At 53.4% G+C, this 20683-nt stretch overlaps 1 protein-coding gene across 5 annotated transcripts in view; it reads right to left on the bottom strand.

Annotated features, from left to right (window-relative positions):
• The window catches only part of OTOF (otoferlin), a 101374-nt gene that overhangs the window by 60942 nt on the left and 19749 nt on the right, over positions 1-20683 (bottom strand). For all 5 annotated transcript variants that reach the window (XM_054474896.1, XM_054474898.1, XM_063648871.1 and 2 more), the window contains exons 2-4: positions 19485-19543; positions 9525-9613; positions 720-819 (exon numbers count right to left, since the gene is read on the bottom strand). In XM_054474896.1, coding sequence (XP_054330871.1) covers positions 720-819; positions 9525-9613; positions 19485-19543 — 248 coding nt within the window. The remainder of the gene's footprint in view (positions 1-719; positions 820-9524; positions 9614-19484; positions 19544-20683) is intronic.

Genomic DNA, 20683 nt, shown 5'->3' with positions numbered 1-20683 from the left:
CTCAGAATAGTCCTGGGAAATGGATACTATAATTGTGCTCACTTTGAGATGATATGTCGCTTGCCCAAGTTACGCAGTTAGTGAGCAGCCTAAGATTCATACCCAGGGTCTCTGTTCCTCACCATCATGCCAACTGCCCACGAGTGGCCACAGCTGAGCTCAAGAGGACTGAAGAATCAGAGCAGAGCCTGGGGCCAGGCTGTCCTGGTAGGGTTGCTTCCTTCTTTGTTAGAACATGTGTCAGGTGCCTCTAGACTGTGCATCACTAGTGCATGTGTGCTCATGCAAAAGTGCTGGGATGTGACAAACAATAGGAAATGAGGTCCCTGCCCTCCCAGAGAGAACCCGAGCCAGATGTGCAGAGTGAAGGTCATGCCCTCGAGTGCCAGCAGGGCTCAGTCTGGCCTTTGGATGACGAAAGGAGCCTCTTTAGTGACTCCTGAGCTGGGTCCAAATGGAAGGACCGGTTGGTGCATTCCCACCGTAGGAAGGGCAGGGGTGCCTACTGTGGGGCAGCAGACCCTGCCATGCCACAGGGCCTCCAGCCACGGCCACAGATTGAGCCATTCCAGCAGAGTCTGACCTGAGTCTCCTCCTCCTGCCACACCTCGCCATGCATGAGGGGCATTCCCCAGACCACCCCGTGTGTGGGGCAGGGAGAACAGACCCCTAGATGGCCCCATATGGGAAAGTCCAGGAACTCCCTGGGGCACACCCACCTTGATGATAGCATTGTTGTCATCAATCAGCGTGTCGGTCACCTCCACGTGGCTCTCCTCTACCACCTTCTGCAGCACCATGCGGAAGGTCCCGATGAGCCTGGGGATGGCAGAGGGGGCACGGTGGTTACATGGAAGAGACCAGGGTGAGGAGCAAGACTGACATCCCAAGGGTTATGACTGCTTGGGGAGGACTCAGGTGGGCTTGCTCCAGCTCTGGGCTGGGCTGGAGAAGGTGGCCCAGGAGCCAGGGCTGGCTGCAGCCAGGGCAGCATGTCCCACTGTGGATGGTTGTTTGTGGGAGGCCCATTTCCTTGGGAGAGCTCCAAGGGGCAGTGAGCACCCTTAGGGGATGTCTACAGACTGCAGAGAAGGGTGCATGGAATCCAGCTTTAGCTGAGCCCTTGCAGAGAAGCTTCCAGATGCTCAGTGTGGAGGCTGGGAAAGGACCTGAGTTTCCTGGATGGACAAGTAGCTCCTCTGGCTTCTACCCCCCTATCCATGACGGAGGTTTCCAGCCCATGCCAACAGCACTCACTCATCCATTCCACATCTGCAGCCTGTAAGTTCCTGGATGGCAGGAACCTGTGTGATGGCAGAGCCCATGGAGCTGCACAGCAGGGGAGAGGCAGTGCAATGCTTTGGTTAACAGCACAGTCCTGGTATCAAAGAGACAGGGATCTGAACCCAGCTCTGACACTGACTAGCGAGCTACCTGCTTCCCGGGCAACTTCCTTAAGCTCTCTCAGTGCCGGTTTTCTCATAAGATGAGCTGATAAGCCCTACTTCACAGAGTTGTTGTTGGAGGACTGAATGAGATCATCTGCGAGGTTCTTATCAAAGCCCCCAGCACACAGCCAGCACTCCAAAGCAGTCCGGTTTGTCGTTATTCATGTGCTGCCTCTAAACTGTGAACCTCTCAAGGGCACGGGTGGTGCTTTTTATTCCAGCCTCTGTTTGGCATTTCTAGCACACTAGAGATCTCAATATCTGCTGGCTGAATTAATGAACAACAGTGGGTGCCCAATAAATGCTGATGGAGTTGACTTCAACCCCATTGCACCCCACAGTCAGAAGGCTGTTTGTTGCTCTGTGAGAGAACAGGGAACTCAGAGAGATGTTCTCACATGGTGCTTCCACATAGAGTGGATTAGAATACACACACCATTTCTAACTGAAGGCACAAAGGCGAGGGAAGCATCCAGGGCGTGTGAGGGCTGGAAGAGACCTTGGGCATCGTCTGATGCTGCCTGAGATTTATAGAGGAAGACAGTGAGGCCACGGAAGGGGAAGAGACACAGCTAATTAATGGCAGATCTGGGTGAGGTGAGGTATCAGATGAATTCTGACTCAGACATGCTTGATGTCTATACCACCCTGAGGTCTATGGAGGGTGAACATTGATTTTTTAAAAATCTTCCCATCTGTGTGAGGGGAGGAAGTGGTAGGGGCAGCTGTGAGGAATGGATATGAAATGCTGCCCTTTGGAGCTCAGAGCCCCATCCACCATCGTGCCCCACCTCCCCGAGGGTGAAACTGACCACACCACTCCTTCACTCTAAAGCCGAACTGGGCTTCTGGGCTCTTAGAGCAGCCCCATGGAAGCCTTCTTCCATAGCTGCATGCACCTCTCCCCAGCTCAGGCAGTGCCCCAGAGACAGAAGTGCTGGGCTGGGGGCCAGGAGCCCTGGAGCTGCTGCCCCTGAGTCTCAATTTGGTCTTTATAAAATGAAGAGGGAAGGGGACTTTTAGCTTCTGTACCATGTAGACATTCTAACAGTAGACCATGGGCACGAAAGAATACACTCATCTTTTTGCAACCTCACCCCTTTTTGTTCTAAATCAGTGGTTCTCAAACTTCAGAATGAACAGAATCACCTGGAGGGCTTGTGAAAACACGCATGGCTGGGATATCCTCCTCTGTGGATGTGCTGGAAAATGTGTCACTGGTGGGAGAGGAGAGGTGCTCATCTGTAACTTTTGCTGGTTTCCGAGGTATAAATACTCCCGCCATGGCCAACTTCAAGCTTCTAATGTGAAGTCACCGAACTGGGTCCACCGGACTTCAGTTCACTCCACTGGCCCTGCCCTCAGGACTCTGATTCAGTGGGTGGGAGAGGGCCTGAGAATGTGTATTTCTGACAAGTTTCCAGGTGATGCTGAAGATGCTGGCTGGGGAGACACTTTGAGAATCCCTGCTCTACTGTTACCCTTTGTGGATGGCTATTCAGCTGCCTTGATTCCCCTAGGACCTGTCGAGCACCTGTTGAGCGTGGGGCGATCAGGCACATCTTTCTCCAGAATTAGATGCCTAAGAACAGCAGAGGCAGCTCCCCAGGATCTGCAGAGGTGCTGCAATATGACAAGACACTCCCAGGGGACAGGGTGGAGCTATTCCCCCTGCAAGTGCTCAGAGAGGCGTCTGGTGCCTTCTAGGCTTAACCTGCCTGAATCTCAGATCTTATACTTGGGAAGAACCTGAGAGACCTTGTCCAGCACCCCTTCCAGGAGGAATCCCTGAAACAACCTCCCTGACATGTGCCTTCAAGTCTCTGCTAGATACTCCGGTGGCAGTGACAGTGATGGGGCTGTCACTGGTAGTCCATTCAGCCACTGCCTTAATCACACAGTGTGCTGAGTGAGATTGGCCTCCAGGCAAATCCCCCAATCTTCACACCCTGGTCCGAGCCCTGTCCACATGCAGACTAATTCCATCCCTAAAGGGAAGCAGTGTAGACAGTGAGGAGCCTGGGCTCTGGAGTCAGACAGATGTGGGCTCACTCAGCAGGACCCAAGGGAGATTCCACGCCTGGCAGCGGTGTGGTTTTGGCTCCTTCTGCTATAGCTCTCCGACTTCCACCGGACAGTGGTGAGGAGACTGCTCATGTGAAATTCCTCTACCAACACCGGCACTCGGACTCCAGCCCCTCCTCCCTCCCTAATAATGCGCAGGGCTGGCCATCTGGAGGGCCTACACAGGGCGAGTCTCCTTTGCAGGATGGGCTTCAGGGGCAGGTCCAGGCTGTCCCCCACCCTTCAAGCTGTGCACAGCCTCGCACAGCCAGAGCTTGTCTATGGCCTGGAGGGTGGGACTGGGATGCTAGGAGCTTGCAAGATTAAAGGAATCAATTCGCTACACCCCCAGGAGCACCTTGGGGGGTTTTAAGTCCTAACAGTTCACCCCCAACCTCTCTCAAATAAAAGTAAAAATTATATTCTTTGACATGGACAATTGATATTATCTCAGCCTTATGTAAAGTAAAAGAAAAGCAGTTTTATAAACCTTGACTCTTTCTGCAGGTCTGCAACACACCATTTAAGCAAAAACACAGTGCTTGCCATGAAAACAGTTTCAAAACAAAGGCCCTGGCACTGCTTCTAGGATGCCATCCCTCAGCCCCTCTTCTATAGATATTCTTTGGGAAGAAGCTGGGACAGGAAGAGGTAGGAGAAGCCCCTGGCTCTGGCCCTTGTGGTGACCCCAGAGGTGACCCTGGCCGCCGCAGCGGGCCTTTGTGCATCCTGGCTGCACACATAGTAGGTTCTTACTCCTCTGCATGGGTCAGCATGGAGGAGCTGCCTGAGAGAGTGGGGCCCGGGACAATTGAGGAAGGGTGGGCTCATATGCTCCTTAGACAGCCGAGTCATTTCCCTGGGAATGGAGTTGTGAGGCCATGTGTTCTGTGGGAAGGAGCACTGGCCCGGGCATCAGGATGCCTGGGGTAAGACCTGACTGTCCTGAACCTGCTGTGTGACCCTGGACAAGAGGCCTCTCTGGGCCTCAGTTTCCCTGGGGCTGTTAGGCAAAAGATCTGGGGCTATCTCCATGTCCTCTGACTGCTTGCCTTACAGGGCCATCCAGGTCACCATGGCAAAGAGGACACCCCTCACAGGAGGCTGGCTGGCCCCATGAAGGGCTGGGCGGCTGGGCAGAGCTAAGATCCCCACGTAATTAGCCGGGAGGAAGAGGCCTCCAGCCCAGATGGGCCCACAGACTGACCACAATAGAGCGGCAACTGGGCACCAGAATCCTGTCAATAATTCATCACTTTCCCCTGGGAGCCCGTGTCAGGTGTCCTGGGCCCTGCGAGGCCTCTTCTGCTGTCCTGGCTCCTGAATTATTCAGGGCCCTTGACATCCTTAGCAGGCAGGAGGCTGGAGGCCAGGCCATGGTCCCTCAGAGGTCCCGGACAGGCAGAGCTGGATGCACAAAATCTTCTGAACCCAACATTTCTTTCTCACGGGGAAGCCCAAGGTTCCTGGACACAAGTCATTGTTCCAAATGGGGCCGAGAAGACCTGGAGGTCTCCTGGTTTCTGCCTAGGATGCCTCCTTCCTTCATACCATGTCTCTGCCTCCTGGCAGCCTCTAGAACCACTGGGTGAGGGGCCAGTTTCCAAGCTGCTCTCTGTTTCTAGGACAAGTCCCTCTCTCTGAGATGGCAGTGATGGGATCAGGCTCATTTCTCGTCCTGGGACCCACTTTCCCAGGCAGCTCCTCCATGCCTCCTTTAACTCAGTTTCCCCAAATGCATCAGTCTTGTGATGCTGAGTATCACCCTTGAGTGCCCTGAGTCCTTCAGAGAAGAGGGGCCACTCCGATTCCCTCTCAAAGGCTCTCCCACCTTGTACACCTACTCTCTGCCTCCTAACACCACAGGGGCATTTATTCATTCTTTTATTCCACAAAATAATCAGGGGGCTGCCATGCACCAGGCACTGTCCCTAGCATTGGCCATGGCTTTGCTCATTGCTAAGCCTAGTGCAGACCCCAAAGACCCCTTCCACTCAGCTGCCCCATGAGAAGGAGCCTGGGGTCTGAGTTGGGCCATGTGGGGGTTGAGGGAAGTGGCCTCATTGCTCCTCTGGCCTGGCCCAGGATGGGGAGACTTGAGTCTCACATCATTCCAAGCACCTCTCTCCCACTCTGACCCCCACAAGCTGGCCTGTGTCAGCCTGGGCCTGTGCTCTCCACGAGGGGACCTCTTCTGTCCCATCTCAGCTCTGCAGCCAGCAGTGCCCTGGGCATTCTCTAGGCTTCCAAAGAAATGGCAGAACCTCTCCCACCAGGCCTGGGCCTCCCCTTGTGGGGTTTCCTGCCTTCTCTTGGATGGGGGCAGGGAGGGAAGAAGAGGAGAGTTAGGATAGCAACTATCCCCCTTTCTGTCTTCCTTCTTATTGGCACTTAAGAACATCTAATACAGGCTGGGTTTGGTGGCTGGCACCTGTAATCCCAGCACTTTGGGAGGCCAAGGCAGGTGGATCACCTGAAGCCAGGAGTTTGAGACCTTCCTGGCCAACATGGCGAAAACCCTGTCTCTACTAAAAATACAAAAATTAGCCAGGCATGGTGGCGTGCACCTGTAGTCCCAGCTACTCGGGAGGCTGAGACACGAGAATCACTTGAACTCAGGAGGCAGAGGTTGCAATGAGCCGAGATTGGGCCACTGCAATCCAGCCTGGGTGACAGAGTGAGATTCTGTCTCTGAACAAAACAAAAACCAAAAACACCTAAGAGAAGCTGTAACCTTCAACATATTCACTGCATGGTAGTCAATTTCCCAATTTCCCAAATACTTCTGATTTGTTTGTAGCAGTCTTTTGATGGGCTCAAGGGTTTCCAGCGTTTCAGTGGTTAGGCTGGCAGCTTTCATTATGAATGATTTAACAATGTCTTCCATGCCCTCAGTTTCCACCATCACTGCTCAAATATTTTGGTTTCTGGGAGTTGGATTAGGAAGAGAAGTTAACAGACATGCATTCTAGCCCTGGCTCTACCATTGTCTACACATGTGACCTCAGGATCCCCTCTGAGACTCGGTTTCCCCTCCTGCACAGCTAGGGTTGTAATGGCCGAGCTGTAAGGCTCCTGGATGCTTTGGCACCTATGGTTGGGTTCCTTCAGGGGCTCTCAGGTGCCCTCCCTGGTGCTTGACTTCCGATTCTGCTTCCTCTTTCACACCCACTTGGTCTGTTTGTGAGCCTTCCACTTGTTCCTGTTTCTCCTATCCTCATAGGTCACACCCTCATGGTATCTCACCCCAAGGAAGAAGGCTGTGCTTCACCCTGGGGGCCCCTGGTGGGGGATGTCTCACCAACCTTGCTTGTGGGTGCCAAAAGCAGCTGCCTGAATGGTGTGATGCCAGGAGAGGCAAAGGGAAGGCCTTTGTGCCCTAAACATCCTCCCTCTGGCCCTGCCAGCACGCCTGAAATGCCCTTGCCCCATACTCAGCTAAGATTTTGAAAGCTCCTAATAAAACCCAGAGAATCAGAGACTCCTTGGAGCCCATATGGTCGGGCCTTTCCTGACTCAGAAATCCCCTCTACAACGTGGTCCACTCTTTGATCACCCTTTCCCAGTGGCAAGGAGCTCACTAACTCCTAAGACAGCACATTGGCTGGAAAGTGCTGGCTATCTTTCAGTTGTCTGCTGTCTTCCAGCAGGCTGTTCCTCATCCTGCCTCTAGGTACACAGCTTTCTTTCTTCTTCCTGTGGCAAAAAACCTTCTGGGCGGGTAGGGGCAGGGACTGTGCCTCAATCCCTCATCTCAGTATCTCCAGTGACTAGCATAGTGTCTGACTGGCAGAAAGCATTTGTTCACTATATGTATGATGAGTGACTGCAAAGTTGGATGAAAAGATGAATGGATGGATGGATGGATGAATGGATGGAAGAATGAAAAGATGGATGAATGGCTGGAAGGAAGGATGATGGATGGAAGGATGGATGAAAGAATGAAAGAATGGATGGATGGATAGATGGATCAGTGAATGGAAAGATGGAAGGATGGGCCAAGAGTGGTGGCTCATGACTGTAATCCCAGCACTTTGGGAGGTCGAGGAGGGTAGATCACTTGAGGTCAGGAGTTCGATACCAACCTGGCCAACACGGTGGAACCCCATCTCTACTAAAAATACAAAAATTAGCTGGGCATGGTGGTGAGCACCTGTAATCCCAGCTACTCAGGAGGCTGAGGCAGAATAATTGCTTGAACCAGGGAGGCGGAGTTTGCAGTGAGCCAAGATCAGGCCACTGCATTCCACTGTGGGCCACAGAGCAAGACTCTGTCTCAAAAAAAAAGGAAAAGAAAAAAGATGGAAGGGTGGGTGAGTGGGTGGAAGGATGAATGGAAAGGATGAAAGGATAAGTGGTGGATGAATGGATGGAAAGATGGAAGGATGGATTGATGAATGAATGGATGAAAGGAAGGATGGGTGAATGAATGGATGGATGGATGGATGGTTGGATGGATGGATGGATGAGTGGATGGATAGGATGGATGAAAGGATGGACAGATGAATGGATAGATGGATAAATGGGTGGATAAATAAATTGATAAATGGATGGAGGGATGGATTGATGAATGGATGGATGAAAGGATGGAAGGATGGATGAAAGAAAGGAAGGATGGATAAATCAATTGATGGACAGACAAATGGATAGGCAGATGGATGAATAACAGGAAGGATAGATGGATGGATGGATGAATGGATCAATGGATGGACGAATGGATGAATATGTCCTCTATGATTTTCCCTTTCAGGCTCTCATCTATTTGTTATAAGGTAACACTTAAAGTCCCTTTCCTCCTGGAAACTATAGGGTGGTGCCTACAGGAATTCTCTGCCACCAGTATTAGAGCAATGGACTCCTTGTCTCTCCTGCTCAGATCAGAAGTGCTTTAATTCTATTAGTATGATTTAGGATGAGGCCTACTTTTCTTTTGTTTGTAGTCTCCTCCCACTGTTGAGTCATTTTGAGTCCTCAGTGAGCTAACACCTCCACACCTTCTTGGACATGTTACAGTTAAGCCATGACCTCCAGCTTGTATAAGAGCAACTGATTTCTTTTAAAGAGATGGGATCTCACTATGTTGCCCAGGCTAGCCTCAAATTCCTGGGATCAAATGATCCTCCCACCTTATCTGCCCAAGGACCTAGGACTACAGGTGTGTGCCACACCTCACTGTGATTTTTTAACCCAAGGTATTACTTAGACACTGTTCCAGCCTGTTCAAATCCTTCTGAATTCTTCTCATGGCCCAGAGAGAAGGATGACAACTGCTTTTATTGAACACCTCATAGTGATAATGCTCATATGGCAGGTGTACTTCACTTGTGGAGTGCAAGCTCCATGAGGGTAGGCACCCTGTCCTCTGCAGCACCTAGTTCAGTATCTGATACACAATCAGCGCTTAGTAAACATTGTTGAATGAGTGAGTGAACATCTATCTCATTTAATTCTCACAGCTACCCTTTGAGGTAAATACTTGTCCTTTTCACACATGAGCACATTGAAATCAGAGAGGTTATGTAACCTTTCCAGGGTCACACAGTAGATGACTGACCTCAGTGTCTGAGATCAGGCTTGCCTGACTCCTAAACCACCACCCCAAACTGTCAAGCCTGTCCTCAGGGCTACAGAGTGTCTCTTGGAGGAGATCATCAGCCCTTCCACCTCCATTTCGCCTCTCCAATGGGTAACTGTACCCCAGCATGGCATTGAGGGAGACTTAAAGAAAGAGACAGGAAGCTTTGATGGGGTTGGAGACAGCAGGGGTGATAGGAGAGTGGAGTGTTCTTGGCTGACAGCAGCTGGGAGGACTGGGGGATTCTGAAGACAAGAAGAGGGAGCAAAATGGAGATCAAAGACCAGCCCAAGACTTCTTCGGTCTTTGAAGATCAATCCAGGGCAGGTTGGGAGTGTAGGTCCCCCTTTTAAGCCCCAAACAGAGGGTAGCCCAAGGAGAAGAGCAGGCTCCCAGCCCCTCCAGGCCCAGCCCCTCTTGCCCCATCCCACACTTACTTGTTGCTGAAGACTTTGCTGTAGTTGAAAACCTGAATCTCCAGCATCTCATTTCTGTCGATGCTGCTGGCCACCGGCCACCGAAACGTCTGGGGAGAGAGGGACAACTGCAGCTTTGGTGGCAATAACAGGTAGGAGCCGCGGGGTATGGGAGGGGAATCTCTGGTGGGGATCTCCGACAGTCAGAGTGGCCCCTCACTTGGGCCCAGTGCTCCCCAGGGACAAAGCATTGACACCTGGAATCTCATTTAGTTCCAACAACCACCATGTAGAGCCAGCATTGGTGCCCACTCCTCTTTCAAAGATGGTGCTCAGAGATGTTGCAGGACTTGCCCAAGGTCATGTGGTAGGTGAAGAGCCTGGACCTACCAGGACTTTTGACTCCCTACACAGCACTGCTTCCATGGCCTCCCAGCTCCTGAGGGGGGTTGGGAGAGGGTGGTGCAACCAGGGTGGTGGTTGGGTTCCAGGGAGACAGCAATGAATGTGGGTGTGAGCCTGGTTTTTGGTGGGTGCTGAATGGAGCTGTGAGCTTCTAGCTCTCTCCCATCAGAATCACCCTGACTGGCGCAGGCTCTGCCCCAGACTCCTACGTTGAGTTCAAACCACTCCTTACTCTGCCAGTGGTAACGTCGGGGACAGGTTTGAGCTGATTAGTGTTATTGGGGTCAGGCCCACAGCTTGTCCCCAACTCACTGTTTCTAGATTCATCCTTACCACTTCTTTGTTGCTTCCTCCCTAACTTAATGTTAGTGATGAGTAGGAATTTGATTGGGATTTTTCCTGGTGCCCTAGAAGTGGCAACAATGGCTCAAAACAGAGGTTAAAGTGGCCCAGTGCCCCATTCTGTAAAAAGCTGCCAATGGGCAGAGCCAGACATCTTCCTAGGGCTTCCTCAAAGGCCCTGTTACCTCCAACCATCACCCAGCCCACCTTCCTGGGATGGGAAAGAAGACTGGGGGAGGGAAAGGTGGGAAGGATTCTGTCCTGGGCATAGTGTTTTTGTGGTACTTCTTGGGGAAACAGCTCATGGCGATTAGGTACCTGCAAGAGGGGCAGCGTGGCATGCAAATCCCCAGTGGCATCTGCAGGACAGTGGACTGGCAGGAGACCCACGGAGCACGGCAGGGCAAGGAGCCCAGCCTGCCACTGTTGGCTGTGGCAAGTCATCGATTTGCGCTCCATTGGCCAAGTGGGGTAGAGTGATCTGATGACACTTCTTCCATGGGCTGCTCACCAGGGGAGGATGTGGAGGGCCTCAGCAGGGGTCCCTGTCCCACTCCACGTCCTGAGCCACAAGCATGGGCTCAGGGAAGGAGGATGGCCAGGGGTGAACAGGATGCCAGACTGGAGTAGGAAGCCCTTCTGGACAGGACCAGACAGCGCTGAGGTCTGCTCAAGATGCTGTGGAGAGACCGTGTCAGGGAGGATTTTGACAGATCGGGTGGAAGGCAGTGACTTTTTATTTTTTAGTTCCATTTTTATACCCTACCAAATTCAGACTGCTCAATAGGCCAGTAGTAAATAATAATAGTAATAATCGCTGCCATTTCTGGGGAACTTTTTCTTATGCAGGGGTCTGAATGCTCTATGTGCATATTCATTCATTTAGTCTTTCCAATGGCCAGAGAGGCGAGTAATGGCTTCTGTGTGCTCTATAAACAAGGAACTCGGCCTCAGAGCAGATGTTTGACTTGGAGCACTCTGTTGGTGGCTGAGCAGGCCCTGGGGAGGAGGCTTCTGTGAGCCCACCCTGCACGTTTGCCATTCCCAAAGTTGAGATTCCTTCTCCCAGCCTGGGGACTTGGAGGGCTTGGGCACACTGGGCCAGCACCGCGGGTCACTGCCCAGTGTGGGCAGGGCCTGTCTCAGGAAAACGGCCTTTGTGACATCTCCCTTCAGGACTTGCTAAGTCCCAGGGAGGACCTGGCCCTGGCATGAGAGGGAGGAAGAAGCGGAGGAGCGGGAGAGGGGTCTGCGGGGTGGGGTGGGGAGGGTTCTGAGCAGGGCCTAGGGAGGGCTTTAGAGGGGAGGTGGGCACAGGGCAGAAGGGTGGGCTGAGAGGCCCAGGAAGTGGAGGCAGCCCGGCCCACAGGCCTCATTCAGCGGCTGCGGCTCCAGCTTCTGGATGCCTCTGGCAGCTCAGCAGAGTGTGGTTTTCTTAATGAGGCTGCTTTTATGGGGCTGTAGGGAAATAAAGCAGCCCAGGAAGGCGCAGCTCATCAGCCAGGGAACTGCGTGGGAGTGGTGGTGCCGCAGGAGCCACCAAGATTCGGTTTACTGGGGATGAAGCGAGGAGGGGTGATTGGTCCCCTTGGGGGTCTGTGGGTGGGATTTTGGCACTGGAAGGAGAGAAAGATCAGGAGACAAAGGACATGACTTTGGAGATGGCCCTGTGAAAGGGGGGGGGGTGTTGAACGGTGGCCGGAGGCTGAGGTTAAGGGACCTGGGGAGGGAGGCTGCCTGGCTGCGGGGTGAGGGCCAGTTTGTTGAGTGAGAGTCGGGAGTCAGGGAGGGTACAGGAGACAGGGGGACTGCAGATAAGAATAAGCAGGGGAAGCGTGTGTAGGTGTGTGGCTCAGGTGCCCTTTCAGAAATTTGTCAGCCGGGTCTGGGCAGTTCCTGCCCATGTCAGGGGAGAAAGTTCTTCTTGGAGGCTTTCCAGGTAAGGGAGAAGACAGGGTCCTCACTGAGTCACAGCAACTTCCCGGGCAAGGGAGAAGACAGGGTCCTCACTGAGTCACAGCAGCTTCTTCAGTCTCTGACTTTCTCCCCCCTTACAGGTTCCTTTCTTTCCTCCCCTGTCTCCCTCCCGCATTTTCCACCCACATGAGGATTTCCTCTCATTTCTCTTTTCCTTCCCTTCCGTGTCATTCCTGTGCTTTCTTCTCCTCACCACATGTTTTCTTTCATCATTTTCTCTCTCTGTCTCTATCTCTCCCTTTGTCTCTGTCTCCCTCTGTCTCTCTCTTGGGTTCTTCATCTTGGCTGGAACTGCAATCCATTCCAGAAGCTTTTAAAAGTCCCAAGGCCCAGGCCTGGAGACCGATCAAGCCGGCACCTCTAGGTGGGGTCCTGGCATCCATGTGGGGCCTCGGAGGGTGACGGGCCTTCTGGCTGGAGGGAAGTGATTCAGGGTCTGGAACTGGGGGTTACTCCCATTTGGCCTCTCTGGAAGCAGAGGCATGGGCTGTAAGAAGGAGACTTTTTGGGTTGAATTTTCCTCTCTTTTTATCTCTCCTTTGTTAAAACTTTTCAATGGCTCCTCCACAGCTCCCTGAAACAGGTGGGGATTCCCTTTCCTAGCACCCAGAGGCCCCCTTGCTGTGCCCAGACAGCATTTCCAGCCCCATCTCCCATTGCTGACTCCTTCCTTTGCTAAGGCAGTGTCTGTGAGCTCTGGGTACCTCACAGAGCTCCAAAGGACATGCCCACCCTTTGCTTCTTTTTGTTCTTCTGACAACACCGAGGTTTGTATCTCATGCAGACTAGGAGTCTCCATGGTGTTGCAGAAACTCTGAGTTTGAGTCAGGAGACTTGGGTTCTAGCCCTGGCTCTGCCATTCACTAGCTGTGCCTCAGCTTCCCCATCTGTGAAATGGGGGGGTGACAATGTCTACCTTAGAGGGCAATTGAGAGAATCAAATGAGATCTCACAGGTGACAGTAGTTGTAAGTGACACAGCACTGCAGAATGTGTTTAGTTTAGATCTTCCCAGTGGGAACTCTGTGCCTGTCTGCAGCTGCCTCGTCTCCTTGTCATGCCACCTCCCTCCCCCTCGCCGCCATCACTTTCCTCTTCTGCCTTGGCCTGTGGATTTCACATGTCTCTTTCACTGCGTCTTCTCCTCCCTAATTTCATTTTTCATTGTCTCCTCGTTTTTGTGGTTATGTCCTTTCCTCCATTTGGGGTGATATGCTGAGAACATAGCAAGACGAGATGAGGACTTTGAGGGTTTGGGAGCTACACTCCTCTCCTGACCATGGTATTGAACTTGTGAGCTATTAGAATGAAGGAAAGGGGGCTGGGCGCAGTGGCTCATACCTGCAATCCCAGCATTTTGGGAGGCCGAAGTGGGCGGATGATTTGAGGTCAGGAGTTTGATACCATCCCGGCCAACATGGTGAAACCCTGTGTCTACTAAAATACAAAAATTAGCCGAGTGTGGTGGTGCACGCCTGTAATCTCAGCTACTTGGGAGGCTGAGGCAGGAGAATCACTTGAACCCAGGAGGCAGAGGTTGCAGTGAGCCAAGATGGCACCACTGCACTCCAGCCTGGGTGACAGAGCAAGACTCCGCTTCAAAAAAAAAAAAAAAGACGGAATGAAAAGGGCTTCTGAAGGAAGAATTTCATCTGGGTAGCACTTAGTACTTCCAGAGCACCTTTTACCCATAACCAAGCTCACAGCAACATGGCAAAGGTGTGCTCCTTTTACAAGTGGGAAAGTGGAGAGGCGAGAGTTGCCCACGGGCACAAGGCTGGTTGGTGGCAGAGGCAGGATTCAAACTCAAGTCTCAGGATGCTTAGTCTGGAGTTCAGTCCTCAGGGCTTAATCCACTACACTGAATCCTCTCCTGAAGCCTGGTACTGCTGGGGAACTCAAGTAGCAGTTAAGCCAAACACAGTCACTCAAGATGTCACGAGCCAGCAAGCCCCATGCTGGGGGTGAATATTTGCTGAGCACTTGCTGTGTGCCAGGCTCTGTGCATGACGCTGTGCAGAACGCAGGGATGCAGGGTTGTTTCTCAGTCCTGGGGATGGTCCTGGGTAGTTCTGGAGACAGACGCAGACCTGGAATAGCAGCCTGGGATAGGACTGTTGACAGAAGCAAGGTGGCAGGTAGTACAGACAGGGAGGGAAAGAGGGCCTCTGTTGGAGGGGGTGGTCTCAGGAGCCTGGGGAGTGCTGAGTCCTGACCCAGTTTCCCGGTCTAGGCTTAGCCCTGACCTGGTTGGTGCTGGCCGGGGTGCAGGGTTCTGCATCCTATCAGCCCCAGTGATCTAGGACTCCGCAAAAAAGGTTTCCCTGATGTACATTGGAGAATGACCTGGATTATGTCCAGCCTGGCCACTGACTGGGCCTGGAACCATCCTAAATCAGCAAGGTAGCATCCTTAAAGGGACAGGGCTATAGGTTTGGGGGAAAATATTGAGATGCACTCCAAAGCTTTAGAGCAGGTGTCCCCAAATCCCGGGCCACAGACCAGTACCAGTCCATGGCCTGTTAGGAACGGAGCCGCACGGCAAGAGGTGAGCGGCAGGTGAGCGAGTATTCCTGCCAGAGCTCCACCTAATGTCAGATCAGGGACCGCATTAGATTCTCATAGGAGTGTGAACCCTGCTGTGAACTACACATGCAAGAGATCTAGGCTGTGCACTCCTTAAGAGAATCTAATGCCTGATGTTCTGAGGAGGAACAGTTTCATCCCAAAATCACCCCCAGCCACCACCATCCCAGTCTGTGGAAAAACTGTCTTCCACGAAACCAGTCCCTGGTGCTAAAAAGGTTGGGGACTGCTGATTTAGAGTATAATGGAAAGAGATGGGTTTGCGAGCTTAAAGACCTGGGCCCAGTATCCCTAGTGTGGCTATTTCACTTTCCCAGGACACAAAGGCTGGGTCTCTCTGTCTCTGTTTCTGTCTTCGTCTCTGTCTCTTTCTCCAGCTTCTTTAGAGTTGTAAGTTAAATGTAGGATCTCAGATCTCAGCTGGTCTTCTTGGGCAATTCTCTTCCCCACTCTAAGACCTGTTTCTTCAAGTGCAAGACAAGAGGGTTAAACTAGATGATCTCTAACCTTAGAGATCAGGCTGATCTAAAGTCCCTTTAGGTGATCTCATCTGTGCCTTGCCGGCTTCCTTTCTATCCAGGCCACAGCAAAGGGCTTGATGTACCACTAGCCTTGCTGAGCCCACTCGGTCTGGACACAGGCCTGTGGTGACAGGTGCCAGTCCTAGTGAATGTCACTGTTTTGTTCATTCTTTCACTTGCCAACATTTTCTGAACTCCATGCTGGGTGCCTGTTTTGTTCGTTCTTTCACTTGCCAACATTTTCTGAACTCCATGCTGGGTGCCAGGCCAATGATGAACAAGATAGGTGCGTTTCTGGCCTCCAGGAGGTAACAGCCATGACTTCCAGGTACAAGCAGAAAGGGGCTGATAAGGCCAGGCTCCCCTGCCCTGTCATCCCCCAGGCTGGTGACCTCTTCCTCCTCTTGGCTCAGAAGGCCCAGGGTCTCTCCTTGTTTGTAGTGGGTCCATCTGCCCGCTAGACTGAGCCCCTTGAGGGCAGGGCTGAGTCTTGTCTACTTTGCAAACGACCATAGGTCCTGGAATCAGATAGACTTGGGTTTAAATCCTGGTGTGGCTCCTTATCACCTAGGATGCTACCAATCCAGCAAGTTCTAGTGAGTCTAATGCTTGTGTCAAGCTCTCAGCCCATCTTGCCACACACTAAGTGCTCAGTAAATAGCAGCAGTTCTTCTTATCATTGGCACAAGTACTATTGTTACTCTGGCTTCTCCCCTGGGGCCTGGTCCACACAGGGCCTGTGTTAGAGCCAAACCAAACTGGCTAAAGGTAGCTACTCCTGCTTCCCCAGGGCACAAAGGCTGGGTCTTTCTCTGTCTCTCCCTAGCTTTTCCAGTGTTGTAGGTTAAATGTAGGAGCTCAGGTTCCAGCCTCTGGGAAAGGAGACACCATGTCCAGGCTCTGTTTCCACCCATTGTTGTAGAGAGCATTGTCTTTCTTCCACGGCATCCTCCTCCCCACTCAGGTTCCTAAGTCCAGCTGCTGCAGCCCCTCTCACCCATGCCTGAGCAAAGGAGGGGCCCCTCCCTTGCTTGGAATCCCTTACCTAGTAGAGCTGTGAGAGACATTTGCTTTCTTGTCTCTCATTTCATGTTTTTTTAGCCTTGTGACAGTCCCGTGGGGCAGGTAGCACAGGGAGCATATCCCTCTTTTACAGAAGGGGAATCCAAGGCCCAAAGAGGTTCCTCAGCAAGGACTGTGGTGCAGGTCTCATGACTTCCAGGCCTGTGTGTCTCACTAAGCCGGCTCTGGCAGGCCCTGGGCAGAGTAAGGCAAAGAGAAGAGGCTTTCTGGAAAGTCAAGAGACTTCAGGGGGATTTGAAAGGGCTCTTTCCCAGGATATTCTGGAACCACTGGCAGGCAGGTTCTTTCAGGGGGAAGCCAGGGAAGTTTACGACTTGTCCACTGGGTCTAGGGAGAAAGGTTAAAGCCAGGGTATGGCTCCAGGCTATCTTTGGGATTGGGCTGACCTGGGCCTCCGGGCCCTTCCTGAATAGGGAATGGGAGGGTGGCCTTCCTGCTTTGTGGGATGTGCACTGCTGACCAGTGGTGGCCAGGGCTGTGGCCACTTTGCACAGGGAGAAATGGAGGCGGGGGTGTGGAGAGATTCCAACACGGGCCTTGCAGGGGTGGTGGGAGTCAGGCCCTATCACTGTATCCAGAGAGGGCTTAGGTCTAATCTACATATGAATTCAGAACCCTGGCTTGGCCGCTTCCAGCTCTGTCACCTGGGGAAGGGTAGTTACCATCTGAGCCTGATTTCGTCTGTGGATGATTTCAGAGATTGAGTGGAAGGGGCACGGCTCAGGAAGCAGCTCAGTGCTGCTGCTGGGGCTACCACCATCTTCTCACGGGGCTCCCAGGTGGGAAGCGTGGGATGGCCTGAGCATTGCAAGTCATTCTGCATCCTTGCTCCCCGCCCCACTAAATGCCAGTAGGCTCCTCATTGCAACAACCAGAAACTTCCCTGTCTCCCCAGTGGGCGGGCAGCACTTTCCCCAGGGAAGGAGCCACTTCTCCCCATCGCGTGCCCTGCTCTCTGACCCTAGTCATGTGCTTCCTCCCATAACTGCCTGGCTTCTGCCCCGCCCCAGTCTCTCCACACTGACTCTGGCTACGCCATCCCTAAGCTCCCATACAAATCATCATGGGGTGTTAAGCCCAGGTTCCTCCCTCTGGGGTATCTCAAGCCCGGCCTGGCATGCATTAGATGCTCAGAATGTGGCCCCTTGTTCAGGGCCAGCAGAGACAGACTCTCCCCCTGAGGCGGGTTGGGCAGAGTTGGGAAGAGGAAGGACACGGTGATTAACTTTGAATGTCATGCATACCTGTGGCTCAGGTATCCGGGGTGCTGGGCATGGAAAAGGGTGGCAGTGCCCTTGGAAGGGGCATCAGGTTGCCGCCTGGCTGGACGCCTGGGCTGACATGTCCCCTGGGAGTCTTGGGAGGAGGGAGTCAGATCCTGTGCCTGGTGGATTATTGGGCAGAAGCCCAGGGAGGTAGGACTATGGGAAACTGGGCCAGGCTGCTGGCATCTTCTCCCAGCCAGCCCAGTGCCCTGACTGAGGAAATGGGGAGGGGAGGGAGCAGGCCGGGTGTGTAATGGGGCAAGCCTGAAGCCTCTATGACAGCTGTCTCAGTAGGCAGCCATTATTCCACTCTCACCATAACCCTTCATTTTGTTCATCATTTCACAGAGACCTCCACACCCATCACCAACCCATTTGATAAAGATGGTGGTGGGTTTAGAAACTGAGGTCATTGTACAGCCAGGAGGGAGAGAAGGTGAGAACAGAAACTTCCTTAGCTCTAGTGATTCACTTTAAATGAGCGATTCACCTGTCCTGCGTAGCAGTGGGGACGTACCAGAGAGATTGTGGCAACTCCGCCCCGAAGTGGTTGGGGAGGGCGTGGTGCTGGGCTGCAACGGTTGATGGCTGTGCCTAAGCCTGAGAGAGGAGTGAGGCTTTGCTCCCAGTGTCTCCAGGTCTGGGTCGATGGACACAGCCACATCGTGTGGCCCGGTTTCAGGAGGAGGGGGAGACAGCTGGTGCCAAGTGTCAGTCTGGTGGCTGCTCAGCCGAACGCCAGCAGCCAACCTCAAGAGGCACAGTCTGCCATGAGGCCCTTCCCAGCGCCCACAGAGCCAAGCAGGAGAGCCAAGCCCAGGGGAGAGGGGGTACACTATTTGAGGGTCACTACAGAGCTTCCAGTTTGTGCTAAGATGGTGACGGATGACTGCTGGCCCTCACCCTAAAGTCAAGCCTGGAGAAACTACAGCAGCCAGAGGGGAATATAGATTCTGGAAGCAGCAAACGCATAGATGAAAGAATGTGAGGAGGCGGAGGAGGCCGCGGGCTGCTCGAGCTGGTGTGTGTGTGAGGATGGGGCTCCCAGCCCGGCCAGGTGCCGAGGGGACGAGCAGGGAGAGGGAAGCGTTGTAAGCCCTCTCACTGATCCCGGGCACCCCCGTGGGATGGTGTCGCCCACTCCTTTGCTGATAAAATTGTGACAACAGCCCAGCTGGAGTGAGGATTGAGAAAAATCGTTGTCAATAGACCAGCAGCTCACACCTTTTCTCATGGCACCACCAGAGCTGTTGCTGAAAATCCAGACTGTCTTCTGTTCCCCATGTTTCCCCTCGAGGTCTGGAGATGGCGCCCTCACTCAGGTGGGGTGCTTGACAATGTTTCCCTGGTGACCGGGGCTCCCACCTCAGTGCCCGGGGCTGCCCTGCTCTTCAACCCTTGAGGACCGACACAGACTGGCCTTTGCGATGTCCCCAACACTCGCCTGCCTCATTGGGCCCTCAGCTGGTGGCTCACATTCAGGTCTACAGCACCTGTGGGCTCTTTCTCTACAGGGAATAACAGGCCCAGACCCAGCAGGACCGTCGAGGTGGGCCAGGCTGCTATTCCCCATGTATTTGCACACGGGGCTCACCTGTGCAGAGATTTCTGGGGGGAATATGGGGGAGGGAGTTCCTGCACACCCTCCTTACCACCTCCTTCAGGAAGCAGCTGAGAGGTGAGGGGCTCAGAGCAGGCCAGTGCCTGGGATTTGGGGCCAGTGTGTGCCTGCAAGAGGCAGCGAAGGGTGGCTGTTCCCCTTTGGGATCAGGGCTGAGGGAGGGGGGGTCTTGGGCCTCCTACCTCATCAAAGTCAGCCACATCCTCACAGTTCTCCAGGACCCGAGAGTAGAAAGATTGCCCTGTGGGGAAAGAGGAAATAAATTCTAGGGTCAGAGCTGTCCAGACGACGAGCGTGGGGTCAGACCTCCTCATCCTGGGAGTCATCCTAACAGCATTTGACTTGTCATGCAACATGGGACCTCGTGGCTTGCACACCTCTCCCAGGGTGAGGCCAGTCCCCATGCGGCTTCCTCTCTGACCCTCTCAGCAGCCTCGTGAGGGAAGCGGGTCAAAGGCCATGAGTTCCATGTTAGGAACGGGAATGCTAAGGCACAGAAGGCCCAGGCTGGTCAGAGTGGCCGTGGAAGCGGACCCCAGGCACTCTTCTCCACCATGCTCTTCCTCCGTGGATCTCTCAGCCTCCTCTGCAGCCTCCCCAGCTCTGCTGGTGGCTCCGGGCTCTGCTGCCCTGAGCAGAAGCCTGGTATAGGGGGCGTAGCCCCTGCCTGCCGACGGGGGTCTGTGAAGCCCAGCCTCCTTCTGCAGCCACCCCAGGGGCTCCTGCCCAAACCAGGCCCCCAACAACAAGTCAGCTCCCAGACAGCCATTCCCCGCGGGCCAAGGGCCTTCCCCTTCCACCACTGTCATTGTTGTCCGTCTTCCTGTCAGCCTTAGCAGAGAAGACAGTCTCTGGCAGTTCCCTCCTGGGCTCTATTCCTGCCCCCACTTTCCCCACTGGCATGGGAAGTAGAGAGTGTGTGAGATGGACACACATTGTCCCAGGCTCGCCCATCCATATGCCATGCAGTAGGGCATGTTGGGAGCACAGAGGTAAAGCTGCCCTCTTTGCTAGTCCAGTTGGAACTGGCCCAAGATGTGGGGAGAAATAAATCAGGAGAGAATCGAGGGCAGGTTGAGGGGGCTCCAACGTGTGGGAAACACCAGCTAGTTCAGTTCACTTTGAGAAACAGCCGCTGGAGTCTCTGATGTTCCAGGCCATGTCCCAGGGCCTTGGGATAGAGGATGGACCAATGACAAAGGCACAGGCTCCCACCCACAGGTAGCTAGCTGATGGTCTAGAAGGGAGGCCAGGAGCCAACAGGGCACCAGTGCAAGGGAAACATCTTTTTTTTTTTTTTTTTTTGAGACAGAGTCTTGCTCTGTCCCCAGGCTGGAGTGCAGTGGCACGATCTCGGCTCACTGCAACCTTCGCCTCCTGG

This window comes from Pongo pygmaeus, chromosome 12, assembly GCF_028885625.2.
Source record: "Pongo pygmaeus isolate AG05252 chromosome 12, NHGRI_mPonPyg2-v2.0_pri, whole genome shotgun sequence".
Classification (NCBI taxonomy): Eukaryota; Metazoa; Chordata; class Mammalia; order Primates; family Hominidae; genus Pongo; species Pongo pygmaeus.
This window is presented reverse-complemented; position numbering and strand designations above follow the sequence as displayed.